The 19,167-nt window shown below is 39.6% G+C and overlaps 1 protein-coding gene across 8 annotated transcripts in view; it reads left to right on the plus strand.

Annotated features, from left to right (window-relative positions):
• FGD4 (FYVE, RhoGEF and PH domain containing 4) overlaps window positions 1-19,167 on the plus strand; it is a 235,723-nt gene that overhangs the window by 152,876 nt on the left and 63,680 nt on the right. For 5 of the 8 annotated variants that reach the window (XM_032248279.1, XM_032248281.1, XM_032248282.1 and 2 more), the window contains exons 2-4: window positions 323-475; window positions 12,910-13,093; window positions 18,407-18,914. In XM_032248279.1, coding sequence (XP_032104170.1) covers window positions 323-475; window positions 12,910-13,093; window positions 18,407-18,914 — 845 coding nt within the window. The remainder of the gene's footprint in view (window positions 1-322; window positions 476-12,909; window positions 13,094-18,406; window positions 18,915-19,167) is intronic. The other 3 variants (XM_032248287.1, XM_032248284.1, XM_032248286.1) reach the window with 1 other exon arrangement.

Consider the following 19,167-nt stretch of genomic DNA (forward strand, 5'->3'; position numbering starts at 1 on the left):
TTAATGGATTAGTTCAGTCCTTTCCTTCGCCTACATTGTAGCAGCTGTGTTCTGCCCTTTCTGTGGCCCTGCAAGGAAAGGATGCCTGTACATAGCAGTCTTCTGTCAACATCCATTATAAGATTCCTAAAGCCCATAGAATGAGATATTTCCTAGGAAAACTCTTTGTCAATGCCAGCCCACATGGGAAAAGTATTTCTGTGTTTAGTCTTGTAACTATGACTGTTTCTGTTGTACGGGGTCAGGAGAAATTTAACTTACAAGACAGTGCTGTGCTATGCCTCTATACTTAACTGCCCTTTCTTTCTGAACTCTTTTGTAGGCAGCAGTACCTGTCCAAAGATCGCTTTAGCTCCACCTTGTTTCATAAGCAACACAACCACACTGGTTGATGAGAATGTATCTAAAGAAGAGGCTCAGGGAATAAATGGGAACAGGCCAGCAAAACACTCAGCTGCAAGTCCAAAGCCACAAGGTATGCTCATTGGGGAATTGTGATTGGGGTGGGTACTTTGTTCATCAAACAAGGCTAACTATCAAGATGATGGCCACAAAGAAAGCATTTTAAGCTAGAAGTGAGGAACTGGGTACATTATTTTTTAGAGAAGAGGCTATCTCTATGCATTTTCTCAGGTAGAGGTTGCTATTTGCTCTGCTCCTGAAACAACATACATTTCTCTATTACGGATCTTTTCATGTTGCTGAAATTTTTTGCATGTCATCTTAATGGAACTGTGATCTCTTTATTATGCTTGACCTAACACAGGGACTTATTGTCTGTGTAATAAATGTGTTTGGAGCACTGTTAGACAGAAATGATTTTCTAGATGTCAGTATTTGTGAAAGAGATAATTCTAAAACAGCACTTCATGTACTTATCAAGAACGTGATTTGATAATATTAAGGAAGTGGGACTTGAAAATACCTCATAGTAAGGTCATCCGCAGAAAGGAGCAGTAACAGCTCTCCATTCAGGATTGAGTGGCCAGCGAGGGGAAAGAAAAAGCCGTGATGGTAGAAAGTTTGAATGATTTTTTCAGTGACTGTTTCCTTTTACAAAGAAATTTCCAGTGAACTGAGTATTAACTTTGAGAAGCACAAAATTATAGTTTCGATGATAAAGAGCGAGGCCTTTTGAAATGGAACACAAAAGCTAGGCTACACTACGGTTTAATGTGTAGTTTCTTCCTTGTAGATTTTCATTGATAATGAATGCTAAACAGATATGAGAAACAATACTGGGCATTGTCAGAATTACTACACTTGGGAAAAATCAATATCTGTTTTTGTTTATTTCGTGTTTACTTAGGTCTCCTGTTCTTGCAAAGAAAAATTTATTCTAAAAAAAAATGTATTCTAGAGCATGCATTATAAAATAAGTGGTGTTATTCCTTAAAGTTGTATGTTTTAAGGATTTCTGAAAGAAAATTTTAGAATGAGTTTGAAATGAATCTTCTGGATTATGGGATATTTGTCTGCTTGTTCTCACAATTATATTTGTGGTGGTATGGAATATCGCTATCAAGCAAGGTCAGATAATTGACGATTCAGATGAGTAGCCTATTCACGAGCTTATAACCATTTCTTTTGACTGCACTGCTCCCTTATAGCATTGACATGAATATAAACATAGGAAATTTTTTTTGGCCATGATTTGAGCCTTTTGTGTTTCCAAAATGTAAAATTCCATCTTTCCTATTAGACCCAAGTTGACAAAGATCCAGTGTGAGGTAAGAATATTAATAATGAATACAATTCTAGTTTCTGAATTTTCCTGATCAAAGGAAGAATTTCATTATTTAAAAAGCCTTTATTTTTGGAAGATGCACTACATTACCTCATTGTTTTCCAGAGTCATTGTATTGAGAGAAATAGAGTGTCCTTCCTAAGCTGCGTGTGCCAAAATAATCCCATTTTTAAGCAGACAACACTTAACCTTGTTTTTTTGTAGTTGTATTAAAGCCAGCGTATTGTTATTTAAATACATACTTACTTCCTATCTTAAATATGGGCTAATTATGTTTATATACTTTTCTAACTAAAGGGAATATTTGCAGATATTAAATAAATCACAGAGTACTTTATACTTCTTTTTCAAAATACTTGCAAGTAGTGTTTGGCCCTTCCCTGATACCCATGGCTAACGTTTTAACTCTACCTTTCATCCTGCCATTTTGTATTTCCCTATGTTATAGTCTGTTCAGGTTGTTGAACAAAATACCATGAGCTGTGTAGCTTATAAATAACAGAAATTTATTTCTTACAGTTCTGTGGTCTGAAAGTCCAATATCAGATTCAGGGTCTGATAAGGCCTGCTTTCTGGTCTATAGATAGGTCCAAGATCAGATTCAGGGTATAATGAGGGCCTGCTTTCTCATAGATGGCCATCTTTTCGCTATAACCTCGCAGGCTGGAAAGGGTGAGGGGTCTTTCTGGGACCTTTTTTCAATGGCACTAATTTGATTAATGAGAGCTCAGTCCTTATGACCTAAACACCTCCCAAAGGCCCTACCTCTTTATGCTGTCACCTTGGGAATGAGGATGTCAACATGAATTTTGGGATGCAAACAAACATTCAGATCATAGCACTCCATAGGAACTTTATTTTTTCTCATTCATTACAACTTGACCTGCTGTATATTTTACTCATCAACTCAGTTTTTTCTGCCTATGTGTCCCCTCACAGAGTACATAACCAGTCTTCAATAATACTGCTATATGGCTACATTTCTTCCCCTTTGTTTCTGCTATTCTTTAAAACTTTAAACATGTGCCATGCAGGGACCAATGCCCCTAAAATGAGGCTACATCTTAGTATTGTCAGATGAGCTGCCACATAGATTGGTCAATAAGTCATCAGTAATACCCAAGAATGAGTGTTCCCTAATTCTTTTTTTTTTTTTTTTTTTGAGACGGAGTTTCGCCCTTGTTACCCAGGCTGGAGTGCAATGGCGCGATCTCGGCTCACCGCAACCTCCGCCTCCTGGGTTCAGGCAATTCTCCTGCCTCAGCCTCCTGAGTAGCTGGGATTACAGGCACGTGCCACCATGCCCAGCTAATTTTTTGTATTTTTAGTAGAGACGGGGTTTCACCATGTTGACCAGGATGGTCTCGATCTCTTGACCTTGTGATCCACCTGCCTCGGCCTCCCAAAGTGCTGGGATTACAGGCTTGAGCCACCGCGCCCGGCCCGTGTTCCCTAATTCTTTAGTGGAGAGAAGCTAATTTTAATTTCTCCTAACATTTGGGTGACTGAGGCAGAGAAGAGAAGTGGGTGCTAATAGGGACCTACTGCATGAAGCAAGGAATTATCACACTGACACCTTTGTTCCTGCCTTGCTGCAAATCCCTTATAAGTTGTGAATGGTGAGGTTGCTGCAACTTCAAGGTCACTATGTTTGGAGTCCTGATAAGGGAAGGGGAGTCAGGCTGGCATGGCAGGAGCAGAGGAAAGCAGAAAGAAAAAGTATATAAACTGTTAAGTCCACCTTTCTTCCTGGTCCAGGGCCCATAGCAGATAACTTACAATCTTCCTGCACTGACTTATCACCAGACCCTGTGACTAATAGAAAAATGCAAGTTAGCTCACTGCAACCTTGGTGTTAATCAGTACTGCATGTAGCCCTCTCTAGCACAAGCACTATCCTGTAAAATCCCCAGGAAGCCTTTGTCTCTTTGTAGTCAGCTCCTCTCTTGGTGATCTGTCTGTTGCTTTCTTGCAGTGTATTTTCATACTTTGTCTAATAAGTACGCCTTTCTGTGCCTACAACTGTCTTGGTAAATTCCTTTACTGCCCACGCCACCAGCCCTGGATATTGCTACCCACAACACTGTGTTGTTTTAGTTTAATTTAGGACTCTTACTCTAGATGAGTAATTTTCAAGCATGCACTTTTGCCCACATATGCATATCCTCCCCCGACAATAGGACATTGGTGGTATCTGGGGACATTTCTGCTTTACACTGCTTGTGGGAATTGCTACTTGCAGCTAGTGAGTGGTGCATAGGGATGTTGCTCTGCATTCTGCAATGCACAGGACAGTCCACAATGAAGAATTCATACAAACTGTAGTATCAGTTGCTGCATTTGCAAAACTCTGACCTAGATTAAAATAAGCACATATCTTTTATTTCATTATGTAGATTGCTAAGATTATAGTTACAATTTATTGTGTGTGTGTGTTTTTTTTTCTGAGATGGGGTTTTATTCTGTCACCCAGGCTGCAATGCAGTGGTGCGAACTCAGCTCACTGCAGCCTCTGCCTCCCAGATTTAAGTGATTCTCTTGTCTCAGCCTCCATAGTAGCAGGACTACAGGCATGCACCACCGCGCCCAGCTAATTTTTGTATTATTTTTTCGGTAGAGACGGGGTTTTACCATGTTGGCCAGACTGGTCTTGAACTCCTGATCTCAGGTGATCCACCTGCCTGGGCCTCCCAAAGTGCTGGGATTACACGCACGAGCCACCACCCTCAGCCTATTGTGGTAATTTTCAAAGGGGAAAGTATTGCACATCTTTATTAGTGGTGATTATGTAGTAATGTCTCTGGAACAATGTGTGGTTTATGTTTTGTGTTTATTAATCACCAGTAAGTAAAGACTTTTGAAGAATTATTTATAGGTTTTTAAAAGGTGAATCAACTAAGTTTCATTTTATTTTATTTTATTTTATTTTTTGAGACGAAGTTTTGCTCTTGTTACCCAGGCTGGAGTGCAATGGCGCGATCTCGGCTCACCGCAACCTCCGCCTCCTGGGTTCAGGCAATTCTCCTGCCTCAGCCTCCTGAGTAGCTGGGATTACAGGCACGTGCCACCATGCCCAGCTAATTTTTTGTAGTTTTAGTAGAGACGGGGTTTCACCATGTTGACCAGGATGGTCTCGATCTCTTGACCTTGTGATCCACCCGCCTCGGCCTCCCAAAGTGCTGGGATTACAGGCATGAGCCACCGCGCCCGGCTCATTTTATTTTTAAACCTGAAAATGGAATGACCAGAATACCAGCCCTTTGCATAGTGTTTCAAAATCAACAGAAAGAAAGATAAATTTTAGAGACTGGATAAACTTGGATTTGGATATAAATTGGAACATGTATATTTCGAAATGGATTTGTTTCATAATTAGAGCTTGTTTTGCCTCAGCCTCAGAAAATACCCTAAGGCCTTGGAAAACAATGGGTTATTCACTTCATACCAATCCTAATAGTCAAACAAATTACTGAGCAACCTCCAACGTAAGTCTTTCTTCTTGTTCACCACTTTTAATACTGGCCTGTTTCCTGCCATGCTAGTCAGTAACTCAAAATAGCTCCTTTAGTAATTAAAGCTAATAGTTTTCTCTTAACAGCTTTTATCCAGAACATTCTCCAAAGTTTCTGATTATTTTGATAACATGCAAATTGTCACATAATGTCTCAATCATTACATGCTTTAAAGAACCACATTGTTTTTTGAGTAACTTACATAAATATAGAGTACTTAAACCTATTCATTTGCTTCTAAAGTAAAAGTCTATGTGTAATAATCCATTCTTTTCAAAGTGTAATGTTATAATGCATTTATACATAGTCAGCTTTTGTTGTTTCTGTTTTTAAAAAGAAGAGTAATTGAAGTCTGTTGACTTAAACTGGCAATTAGTTTCTCTTTTCAGTCTAGATAATCACTTTGAATAATTAATTTTTTTCCTATTTATATCTGTAAATGTGGGTGTAATAAACCCATCTTACTTGTAGTTCAATGGAGATCTCAAACTTAGCATTTATAAAACTGAACTGCTATTCTCCTTTCCAAAAATTGCTCTGTCTGCTGTGTTGTTTGACCACAGATCCATCCTTCTGGTAGATAAGACCCAAGGCTTCAGAGTCATCCTTGCCTCCCCTCTCTTTCTGTCATATGTTTCATTTAATCTCATCAGGAAATCTACTTTAAAAATATACCTAGAATCCAAGTATTTCTAACTACCTTTGTCTAAGCACCATGATCTCTTGCCAGAATTTCTACAATATCTGCTTAATTGTCCACCCTATTTCTCCCCTGTTCTCCTCTACATTCTCAACACAGCTGCCAGAGTGGTCCTGCTGCAAGTTAAGTTATATCATGTCACATTTCAGCTCAGAACCCTGCGGGGACTTCTCATTTCATGCAACCTCAAAATAAGTGGTCCAGAGTCTACTTTCTCTGGCCTCCCTCTGCCCTGCTTTTGCCCACATGCTCATTCTGCTCCAGTCCTGCTGGCCTCCAGAGCCCAGCTGTCCCTGGCTCTCATTCCACCTGCTGGAAAGCCTTTCCGCAAACAGAAACAGTTCCTTTCACTTGAAGGCTTACTCACATCGCAGCTTCTCACAGAGGCCTAACCTTGCACACCCTATTTAAGATAGAAGTCTGCCCTCCCTTTGAGTTCCCATGCTCTGGATTGTGTTTATCTTGTTCTTATAGCCCTTACCACGTTTTCTCCTAGCACTTACCTCCTTCCGATAAATGATAAATGATTTACTTGCTTTTTTTGGTTTATTTTTCCTTTGCTCATTGAGAGGCTTAAGTGCCTAGAACCTAATAGGTATTCAAGGCCAGGCGTGGTGGCTCACGCTTGTAAATCCCAGCACTTTGGGAGTGCGAGGTGGGTGGATCTTGAGGCCAAGAGATCGAGACCATGCTGGCTAACATGGTGAAACCCCATCTCGACTAGAAATACGAAAAATTAGCTGGGCGTGGTGGCGCATGCCTGTAGTCCCAGCTACTCGGGAGGCTGAGGCAGGAGGATCACTTGAACCCAGGAGGCAGAGGTTGCAGTGAGCCAAGATCATGCCACTGCACCCCAGCCTGGCGACAGAGCAAGACACTGTCTCAAAAAAAAGAAAAAGAAAAATTTTAAAAATAGGTATTCAATAAATATTCATTTAATTAATGAATAAATGAAAATAAACACCCTATATAGAGGTATACGAATTGCTCAATGGGCTGCGCGCGGTGGCTCACGCCTATAATCCTAACACTTTGGGAGGCTGAGGCAGGTGGATCATGAGGTTAAGAGATCAAGACCATCCTGGTCAACATGGTGAAAGCCCGTCTCTACTAAAAATATAAAAATTAGCTGGTCATGGTGGCACACACCTGTAGTCCCAGCTACTTGGGAGGCTGAGGCAGGAGAATTGCTTGAACCTAGTAGGTGGAGGTTGCAGTGAGCCGAGATCGCGCCATTACACTCCAGCCTGGGTAACAAGAGCAAAACTCCATCTCAAAAAAAAAAGAAAAAGAAAAAGAATTGCTCAATGATAAATATTTTTTAAATGCTAAATTCTTAATGGTTTTGTAAATTTATACTCTCATCAAAAACGTGTTGTTCACATTGCTTCATATCTTCACTGACAGTATTGTCAGATTTAAAATTCTAGTTCATTTGATCTGGTCAAAACGGTATCAGCTTATGCATTTAATTTGTATTTCCCTGAAATACTAATAAGTGAGGGTGAACACTATTTTTCTTATCTATATCCTTTGGGTTGTTAGGTCTTTTAGTTAATAGTGCTTAGGAGTTTTTTATTTTTATTTTGAGGCAGGCTATCTGTTGCCCAGGCTGAAGTACAGTAGCATGATCTCATCTCACCGCAACCTCCATCTCCCAGATTCAAGTGATTCTCCTGCCTCAGATTCTGAGTAGCTGAGATTACAGGCATGTGCCACCACACCCAGCTAATTTTTGTATTTTTAGCAGAGACAGGGTTTTGCCATGCTCGCCAGGCTGGTCTCAAACTCCTGACCTCAGGTGATCCATCTCCCTTGGCCTCCCAAAGTGCTGGGATTGCAAGCATGAGCCACCGTGTCAGAGATTTTTATTCTGATTATTATTCCTTTCTTCCTTTTATATAATACAAAACTCTTATCTGGGTCTGTAAGCTCCAGTTCTTCACAGGGCATTGTAGAAGAGCCAAAGAAGGCTGAACAAGGAGAGGGGCAGATGAAGGCCATTCTTGTATTTTGAAACTTTGTATCCTGAGAAAATTTCACATTGATGTTACATAGTTATCTTAAAAATAGATGTCTTATATATGTTAATCTTGTGTGATTACAAAGTGCTTTCTTTCATTGGTAGGGTTCTTTCATGTGCTTTTAAATATTTTTCTGGTCATTTACTTCTCAGAGTAGCAGTGTGTTACTTTTTCAGTCTTTGACAGGAGCAGTAAGATTATATAATGAATTCGTTTCATGAAATAGTGGTCTTCCTTAAGACTTGAATGTAGCTGAGCAAGGTGGCTCATACTTATAATCCCAGCACTTTGGGAGACCGGGGCAGGTGGATCACCTGAAGTCAGGAGTTTGAGACCAATGTGGCAAAACCCTGTCTTTACTAAAAATACAAAAATTAACTGGGCATGATTGCAGGCGCCTGTAATCCCAGCTACTTGGGAGGCTGAGGCACAGAAATCACTTGAACTTGGGAGTCGGAGGTTGCAATGAGCTGAGATTGTGCCACTGCACTCCAGCCTGGGTGACAGAGTAGACGCTGTCTCAACAACAACAAAAAGAGTTGAATGTTAACCTATAATCATGGAAACAAAGATGAGACTCATTTCCTGTTCTTCAAGGAACTCAGAAGTCTAGGGAGGCAACCCTGGTTATAAAATATTATAAAACAAAATGACAAATGTTAGTTGAGAAGATACTTGAAGATTTTTGACGCAGTGTGGGAGGGCAAGAGGTGGAATAGCCAGGTAAGCCTTCCGAAAAAGAGTTGGTGGCTGAGGTGAGCTTTGTGGGAATTATGGGAGTTTGCCAAGCGGACCATTGTAGGTATGTGCAAACACCTGAAGCCTGAGAAAAACTTACCAAGCTTACAATAGAAGATGTAATGCAATGTGTCTGGAATCTAGGCTGCATAGGAGTGGGGGACTAGAGATGAGGCAAGCACTAAGAAAGTTCCCAGGAAATCTATTTCAAGAGAAAATGAAGCCAGGAGGGTTGGCTCTCAACCTGTAATCCCAGCTACTCTGGAGACTGAGATGTAGTATCACTTAAGCCCAGGAGTTTGAAGTTACAATAAGATATGATTGTATCAGTACACTCTATAAGATAAATAGAAAAGAAAATGAACCTACTGTTGTGGCTTTCCAATAGACATGTTTTCATTTAGCTCTCGATATATAATAAGGTACCTACCAATATGATTCTGATTGTTCATATTGTAGCAGAATTGTACTTAGCTAATCTTACTCAGCTAAGTAAATGTTATAGTAGGAGGTATTTGGATTCAGGGCATCTTTTACCTGAAAATATTACTGCTCTAGAGAGCTTAACAATCAAGTAGGAAAAGACTGTATTTGCATACTACACTGTTCTCAGAATGTGAAACCCAAATCTGGAAATGGTATTGCTCCTTTTAAATGTCACACTATTGATCTGTAGAATTAATATTGTATCTGAAGAAAGGGGAAAAAATCTAAATAAATAAATAATTGAAATATCAAGAAGAGGAGGAATTGGAGCTTTAGAGTCTACCCATTCTCATTATCTGTAATGCCAATAGAGACTAATAATAAACTGCATCCTTAGAATATCGCGTACAATTTATCATCTTTTCCCTTATAGAACTCATTTGGGAAAACTTTTTAAACAGTGAATATTTGTCTGTTTGATAAAATCGTTATTTATTTAGCTTTAGATTTTTATTTTCATTTTAGTTTAATAATGTAGTCTTCATAATCTGGATGATGCAAAGGATTTACTGGTCCTTTGTAATTCGTGATCTTGTATATGTAAGGGAGGAAAAGTTTTCCTCTACCCTTTAAGTTTCCAGGTGGACCTTCGAATTAAGCTGACATAAAAACCGATTAGCAGAGCAAAAACATACAAGAGATACAAAGGATGGCTGCAATTTGTCTGGTTGCCCAGAAACTAAGAAAGCTGGCCATGAAGAGAAATTTAATCTCAGTAATTTAAGTATCAGTTCCTGGGTTACACCTGCCACGTCTGTTCATTTCTTTTGGGTACAGACTATTAAATTGAAACATGAGATCTTGGTTTTTAACTGGAATTGGATTTTTTCACATCGTAAGTACATAGCATACAAGATTTCTTTTTCTTTTAGTCCTGCATTAGATGTTCCTGTGATCAAAAGTGGTATATTCCTTACCTTCATCAACTCCTGCCTTGTGGAGGAAAGAAAAAAACTTTAAATCTGTAATATATTTAGTATTTTACTGCAGCTTTATTATTTAGTCCTACTTGTTACTAATTATTTGATAATTATACCACAAATTGTGATAAGCAATTTAGAGAAAGTACACAGTGCTTATGAAACAGTGTAAGAGATGGACAAAATTTAGATTGGGAAAGTGGGTGGAGTTATCCCTGAGAAAGTGATAGGTATCACTGTATTTTAGTTTTTCACGCATCTGGCACATAACAAATAGGGCATGTTTAGCGAGTAAACTCTAGGTAGATGGATGAGTTATTTCATAACAAATTTAGCACACAAAATTTTATTCACTTCCTTCTTTTAGTATTCTAGTTAAGAATGTTGAATTATTCATGACCTTAAGAGATTTCCTTTTTTTTTGGTGGGAGACATTTCTGTTTTACTGCATTAGTTCATATTTATTACTCCTAATGTTAAAAGGGTTTTTTGATGGGAGATTTTCCTGTTTTGCTACATTAGTACATATTTATTCTACACAGGAGTTTTTTCAGTAAACTTAACAAATATTCCACTTATATAAGCCCCTTTGTTTCAAAATGATACTATATTAATCACCCCACACACACAGACATATGTTGGAAAATACCATTTTCACAAAAAGAAGCATGCCCTTTTTAAATTGAGATTTTCTTCTTGTTTGTATTGAAGGGAATTAAGTGAATTAATTGCTCCACTTGTAGTTCATTGTGACTTTTCTTCCTTCCCTATAATAAATTGATAACTGGCACCGAAATGATGAAATCTAGGCCAGTGAGCATGAGCCAACTGTCAGCTGAGTTTATAAAAGAGACGAGATCACTAAAAACCAGGGAAACCAGCTGAGGGAAAATGGGGCATGTAATTAGGAGGCGACATGATTTCTCATCCTTCTTCCAGAAGGTAAAGAAAGGATTTAAAGAAGAAAAAAGATGATTCTATTTGATCTGTCAACACCGCTTATTAAAAAATACCTACATGTTATAATATGTTATCCTGAATGTTAATCTTAGAGAAAAGTAATACTGGTTTTCAAAAGGAAAGTAATTTTTGTACTGATTGTGCACTTATGGCATATTATATTTTATCATCTACAGTGTGTTAGGGAAATTCTGTAGATTTTAGTATTTCATGAAGTAATCTGTTTTTATCCTATTAATTTATTGGAGGACTTAGGAAGTAAGCAGATGATTTGTGGAATATTGATGCAGGTCAACCGTCTTACACTGTTTGGTGTTGCTACATGAAAATACCTGATGCTGGGTAATTTATGAAGAGGCTTCTTTGGCTCACAGTTCTGCAGGCTGTACACGTAGCACAGTGCCAGCATCTGCTTAACTTCTGGTGAGGGCCTCAGACTGCTTCCACTCATGGCAGAAGGTATAGGGCAGTCAGGATGTGTAAAGATCGCATGGAGAGAGAGGAAGCAAGAGAGATGGGGAGGTGTCAGGCTCTTTAATAACCAGTCTTGCAGGAACTAATGGAGAGAGAACCTATTCACTATGGCAAGAATGGTACCAAGCCATTCATGAGGGATCTGCGCCCATGACTCAAATCCCTCCCATATTTCCCACCTCCAACATTGGGGACCAGATTTCAGCATGAGATATGGAGGGGACAAACATCCAAACCTGTAGCACCAACTCTGTAACATAGCAGACAGTGATAGTAAAACTTCTTTATCTCTTCACCTGCTTTTTTTTTCTTTTTTTTTGAGGCAAGGTCTCGCTCTGTCACCCAGGTTGGAGTGCTGTGGTGCAATCTTGGCTCACTGCAGCCTCCAACTCCAAGGTTCAAGTGATTCATGTTCCTCAGCCACCTGAGTAGCTGGGATTACAGGCGTGCACTACCGCACCCGGCTAATTTTGTACTTTTTTTTTTTTAGTACAGATGGGGTGTCACCATGTTGGCCAGGCTGGTCTTGAACTCCTGACGTCAAGTCATCCACCCACCTCAGTCTCCCAAAGTGCTAGGATTATAGGTGTGAGCCACCACACCGGCTCCTTCACTGCTTTTGCTGCATTTATGATGAGGCGAAGTGCTAGTAATGGAGAGAGCAAAGTCTGGATACCAGCCATAAAATTAGATCAGGCCTGTTACCCCAGGCCAGTCACTTAACCTCTCTAAGCTTTCATAGACATAAGAGGAGAAGAGTGGTACCTACCTCAGAGACCTTATAAAGTATAATATTTCATCAAAGATCAAATGATATAAAATGCTTTCCTTAAGTGGACCTGTGTTAATGCAACATTGTATTAATGTTGTTTGTTGTTGTTTTGTTGGCTTTTATGTTGTTTAACTCATTAGCTGTGGTTTCTGTTATATCTATTATCACTCTACTGTATTAGAAAATCTGTTTTGTAGCAGACGATGTGTCTCTAGGATTTGGTTTTAAATTTAGCACCACCTTTTCCCTATTTAGATGAATAACTGCTGTGTTATCTGTAATAGATCTTAGAATGCTTTAGCCTTATGTATATTCCTAGGTGTTTAATATTGCCATATTTAAGATGCAATAAAATTAAAAGAACCAATTAAGTTAGGAGATGGGATTTCCAAAAGGCACGAAGCAAATGTCCAAGAGGAACAAAAGTCGTTTGGTTATGGTTTAGTTCAAAATTTGACACCCCCCACCATACAATGGTTCTATAATGCTGAATATTTTTGTACCCAGGACACAAGACTTTCTACTGTTATTGAACAAAATATCAGTGAAATACTGAATTCTATTCTTTTTCTACAGTGCCTCCAAAGCCATTACACCTGCAGAATTCACCTTCGTCCAATATACACCAAACCCCCAAGCATAAAGCTTTACCTAGTGCAAAACCAAGGATGGAGGAAATTAAACCTGCCTCTGCTTCTTGTGTCTCAAAAGAAAAACCCAGTAAAGTATCAGATCTCATCAGTCGCTTTGAAGGAGGCAGGTAAGAGCTAATTTACAATGGGAGAAGGCAGGGGAAGAAGAAAGCTGATTTTCAAAAAAGTGATAGTTATAGGCTTTCTAAATAAAAAGCATAGAGTATTTTATTCCATTAGGTATGGTAGGCCTTTAGAAAGGGTGAATTTTTAAAACCAGTGACTTAATCTTGCCCTAATATGCACTGTCATTTACAATGTATTACCTATGTGCAGCACTGTAGGCCACCAACTTTTTCATGAAATTGTGTGCTTTTGTATCTGTGTGCTTTCTCTTGTTGCCTCTGTATCTCTGTGTGTCATTCTCTATGTGTTGTTCCTTGTGGGTCATTCTGTGGGACTCTGGATATCTGGGTTGGAATGGCTGAGCAGTGGCCTCTATCTCTTCGTTTCTCACTGTGTGTGTTCGTGAATGTGACCCCTGTGTGCTTGTCTCCTCCCTAGGCCCTCTCTTCTTTCTGACCCATTTTATTTAATGTGGATCTTCTATACCCATTCAGTCTCTGTTTCTTCTCTCCACATACTCCATCATATTACAGGTTTTAAAAGAGATATTACCAATAGCAAAATGTATGTTAAATTTCAGTTTTATATGTATTCTTTAGTCCCAGTGTTCTAAAAAACAAGATAGGTGAAATATTATATTTCTCATTTTTAAAGATAAACAGAAACCCACTTAAAATGCTTTTCCCCTTATAAAACTCTCATTTATTTATTTTTCTTAGTCTGTTGATAAATTTCATTGCTGACTTAAATGTAATTTTTAAAAAATTTATCAATAGGATTTTATTATCTGCCATCAAAAGTCTATGTATAATAAACAGAATGTATATAACTTCACTTTTATCCTTGAAAACAAATATTTTCATTCCAGTGTAATATTTGAGACTTGTTTCCTATTAGGGTGATTTTATTATTTATTTGTGAGATTTACTATTACTTATGTAATGAAATTATAACGTGGAAATAGTTTGAGTATCTTCTGGGAATTGTGACCAAGCACAAAACCTGCAGTGTCCCTCATTTTTAAAAATGGGTCTAACACATGGTGGTTCTTCCTATCAATTTCCTGTAAACAACTCAGAGCCTCCCTCTATTTTACAAAGTTACAAGTTCTGGAGAAAATTAACTTAGAAACCTCTTCAAATTGTAGGAACTTTGGTCATAAATATTTAAACTTCAGCATCTCCTCCTCTGAAGTAGGATTTACAAGACCTTTGCTGTCTTAGATTACAGTGATCTTTACTAGAACGGTTTAATTCCATTCAAAACATTTTTTTTGCTGCTCGGGGTTAAGTTGACTTAGTAACAACAAAGTGACCCCTCGTGTTTGCAAATTCCAGGGGCCATGCCTAGTGACTGCATAATAGAAGGAGGGGCTGGAGCCCTGACTTAATAACAACATAAGCATGTCAGAGCCTGCATCCCTAGGTTTCAGGGATAACTTTCTGAAACCTTAAAAGGATCAGTATTCCAAAGGCTGCGTCCTCTCATCCTCGCCATTTTGGTTAACCCACTCTGCATTGTTTTAGATTCCTCTACATGTGAAATGTTTGTACTTTTTCCACTTAATGTTTTTTAATCATTCAAGCTTCACAAATTCAGTCCTGTTTTGATGCAAAGGTTGAAGTTTTAATTCATCTAAGGAAAAATATGCTATGATTTATGATTTTTTTTTTAAGCAAGTTCTGTGCAAATTGGGTATAGTGTGCTTTGACAGGTCTGGCGAAGAAATATTATTTGTGGCAGAATCCACTGCCAATACGAAAAAAAGTGATATGTTCTCAGTAAGGTATTACCACTACAGACTGGCCCCAAAAGTGTGTGAGTGGGTTAATAACTGCATTGGATCTACAGAACTTCAGTACAAGATTTGTATTTACTGTTGAGCGATGCCTTTGTCTTTGCAAGGGTCATTTTCAGTTTTAGCCCTCCTTATGAGAGCTTAGACTAGCTTTGTAAACTACAGAGAGGTTCTTAGTTGTCACAGGAAATTGATAGGAAGAACCAACATCTGTTAGAGTGGAGTCTAGTCATAATGGTCATATCATACTGTTGTTAAGACCTTACGTGGCTAGATGTGGTGGCTCATGTCTGTAATCCCAGCACTTTAGGAGGCCATAGTGTTGGATTGCTTGAGCTCAGGAGTTTGAGATCAGCCTGGGCAACATGGCAAAACCCTGTCTCTACAAAAAATACACAAATTAGCCAGGCATGGTGGTGCACGTATGTGGTCCCAGCTAGTACTTGGGTGGTGCACGTATGTGGTCCCAGCTAGTACTTGGGTGGTGCAAGCATGTGGTCCCAGCTACTTGGTCCTTCCTGATGTGGAAGGATTGCTTGAGCCCAGGAGGTCAAGGCTGCAGTGAGCTGAGATTGTGGCACTGCACTCCAGGCTAGGTGATGGAGTGGGACCCTGCCTTAAAAAAAAAAAAAATTCCAAGTAACACCATTTTGTTAAGATGAGAGATTGGGAACAAGTAGATTTTCTTTCATTTTTACTGTGGTTTTCTTTCTTTCTCTTCCGTTCCTTCCTTCCTTCCTCCCTTCCATTCCTTCCTTCCTCCCTCCCTCCCTCCCTCCCTCCCTTCCTTCCTTCCTTCCTTCCTTCCTTCCTTCCTTCCTCCTTTCCTCCCTCCCTCCCTCCCTTCCTTCCTTCTTTCTTTCCTCTCTTTCTTTCTCCTGTTCCTCTTTATTTCTCTTTTTCAGAGTAAGAGAGAGTACTCTTTTTGACCGAGGAAAGACTTTAAGATTTTAGAAATAAGATTATGTTTCTGTAGACCTGAACACTGGTTTTTGCCATGGATATTCCAAGGTCAGCTATTTTCCCTTATGGTTTGGCATCCACAAAGCAGCAGGAATCCAAGTACTGGTTCAACTACTGATTTTACTAACTCCTTACCCACCTAATCCTTCCCTGTCTCCTTCCCTCCCTCCCACTCATACCCTTGATGTTACTTATTATGGGACATTTGCAGCTCTCATTCAAAGCCATCCTTTAGACAAGATCTGAAAATGCTTACATTTGTTTCAGAGGATCTGTTGAGGATCTTTCCACCAGGGAACCCAGAGACTGATGTGGGCAGGAGGAGGACAGTTTGATTAAAATCTCTAAAAACTACTTGGGAAATTAGCTAGGCCAAAGATGTCCTCTTCTCGGGGGCAAATCTCAATTCAAGAATGTATAACATGTAAATATTGCCCACCTCCGTGGATCGAGGTCAGAATATCAAGACCATCCTGGCTAACATGGTGAAACCTCGTCTCTACTAAAAGTACAAAAAATTAGCCGGGCGTGGTGTCACACACCTGTAGTCCCAGCTACTTGGGAGGCTAGGGCTGGAGAATCGCTTGAACTCGGCAGACAGAGGTTGCAGTGAGCTGAGATCGCACCATTGCACTCTAGCCTGGGTGACAGAGCAGGACTCCATCTCAAAAAAAAAAAAAAAATTGCCCACCTCCAAGTTTTATATATATGACATTTTCCCCTACTCAGTTTATCGCTTTCTTTCCTCTGGTGTTGGACTTTACCTGTATCTTTTTTCCTCCCTCATCACTTTCTTGCTGTCTACTTTTATTCCCTGTTTCATGCTCCAGTCCAGATCAGCAGTGACTGGGAAGGGTGGAGTAAAAGCGAAGGTGACACATCTGAGCATTGTCCTTGGGACTGGGCTGCTTGCTGTTTCCTTCCCCACCTCCCTTTATTCCATGACCTGCACTGGGGAAGATAATCAGCCCTAGACTTTCTTCCCACATTTTGACTGCAGCCTGTTCACCTGACGCTTATTCTGTCCTTCTGCTCCAGGACATCGTAACTTGGGGCGAAGACCAAGGGATTTAGAGTTGGATTCATGTTTGAGCTCTGGCTTTTCTGCTTGTTACCATGTGACACTGGCCACATTAATTTTTGAAGCCTAGATTTCTCTGTGGGATCCCTGTCTTTGGAATTATTGTGAGGATGAAACAATATAATTATTGTAAGGGGCTTCGTGTAGTTTGTGGTTCTTAGTAAGCACTTAAGAAGTGTTTCCGGCTGTTATTATTGTCATAATCATCATCATTATCATGGTTATTCAAAGCTCATCAAATATTTATTGAGTACTTCCCCTGTGTCAGGCACCATGCTAAGAGGTAAGAATAAAGCAGAGAGCAAGTCTGCACCCTCACCGAGTTTTAGTTGCTTAATTTCTTCTCATTTAGGTCACAGGAATCTTTGAACTTGTAGCCCAGAGTTTTGTGTTCCATTCCCCACCCCACTCCCAGAATCCTAGATTAAAATCTGTGCAAATATTTCTATAGGAATATTGTTCCATATTGGGAGTAAGTTTCATTCTCCTATTAGGACTACTATTATGTCAAGCAGTAATAAGGACTTTAAAGAAAAATAAAATAAGATGTGGAGTTAGTGATGGAGAGTGCTGTTAGTTATAGATAGGTGAATCTAGGAAAGCCTCTTTGGAGAGGTGTTATCTGAGCAGAAACCTGAATGGTGAGAAGGAATACCAGTATCTGGGGGGAGATTGTCCTAAGCAGAGAACAGCAGCTGCAAGGACCCCAAGACACACACACTTGGGTATTAAGAATGGGGAGCATCAAGGAGTATGGCAAGAACACACTTAGGGAAGAATGGAATCTAATGAGGCCAGGCACTCTGGGAGCTAGAGTATGTAGAATATCATAGGCTGTCTTTGGGACTTTAGTTTTCCCCTGAGTGTATGAGGAAGCCCTCAGAGTTTTGTGACTGACCTGCAGAGGTTCTATTGTAGGGGATCGGAGTAGAAAAAGAGACCTGTTAAAAGGCTATGGCAGCATGAATAAAAACGTTTTGAGAGTATGCATTATGCCTTCCAAATAAAAGTAACTTGTTGGTTCATAATTTGCTCATAAATTAAGGACTGGCTACACCAATTTAAAAATGTTAAGAAAGATCAGTAAGTAAAAATGTTAGGAAGAAATTATTTTATTAAATATAAGTATTATATCTAAGTCTTTACTAACTAGTCACGTTATTAAACAGTACAAGGATCAAGAAAAGTTAAGTGTTGAATAAATAAATAAATAAATAAATAACCCAAGGAAATGTTTCAGTCCCCATAGGTAGAGCTCAGGGTCATCTTCTTTATTTAAATGTTTATTTAAATGTGGATAGCACCCAAAGAGACGTGGGGCTACACTGAGAGTATTCAAATCTGTGTTTCTAAAACCATCAGAGATAGAAAAAAAATCAGCAAATGTTCCTTTTCAACTGGAATAAACTTGTCTTAATTCTAGAACTTTTCCATGCCAATGTTTTCATGCTTCCTTCGTATTTTATCTTTTAGCTCATTATCAAATTATAGTGATTTGAAGAAAGATTCTGCTGTGAACCTAAATGTTCCTAGAACCCCGGGAAGGCATGGATTGACAACCACACCTCAGCAAAAACTCCTGTCCCAGCACTTGGCACGGAGGAAGGGCAATGATACAGATCAGACTCAGGGTGCACAGACTTGTGTGGCCAACGGTGTAATGGCAGCACAAAACCAGATGGAATGTGAGGAGGAGAAAGCTGCCACTTTTAGCCCAGATACTTCTATTCAGGCCTCTGAACCCTTGCTTGATACGCACATAGTGAATGGAGAAAGAGATGAAACTGCCACGGCTCCTGCATCACCCACAACAAATTACTGCGATGGAAATGCTTCTGGCAGTAGCTACAGGACTCCAGGCATAGGCCCAGTGCTCCCCCTAGAAGAAGGAGGGGCAGAAACTGAAGCCAAGGTACAAGAGAGGGAAAATGGGGAAAGCCCTCTGGACCTGGAGCAGCTGGACCAGCACCATGAGATGAAGGTACAGCATGAGACTAGCTCATAAGCAGGGAAACCCCTGCCTACTCAATTGTTGTCTTAAAACTCTTTATTTATTGCACCTGTGCAATGTATCAGTCAGATCACCCACAATGGCAGTTAAATGATTTTTAAGCTCTGGCAGCTGATGAGTGTTTCCCCTATGCTCTAAGCAGATATTTCACTTTTTCTTTTCGTGTAGTTTCTGTTACTGTCTCTGTTGTAATTTCAAAACAAGAACAGCGTGGAAACTTCAA

Source organism: Sapajus apella, unplaced genomic scaffold (genome assembly GCF_009761245.1).
Source record: "Sapajus apella isolate SASKATOON/1434 unplaced genomic scaffold, GSC_monkey_1.0 scaffold66, whole genome shotgun sequence".
Classification (NCBI taxonomy): domain Eukaryota; kingdom Metazoa; phylum Chordata; class Mammalia; order Primates; family Cebidae; genus Sapajus; species Sapajus apella.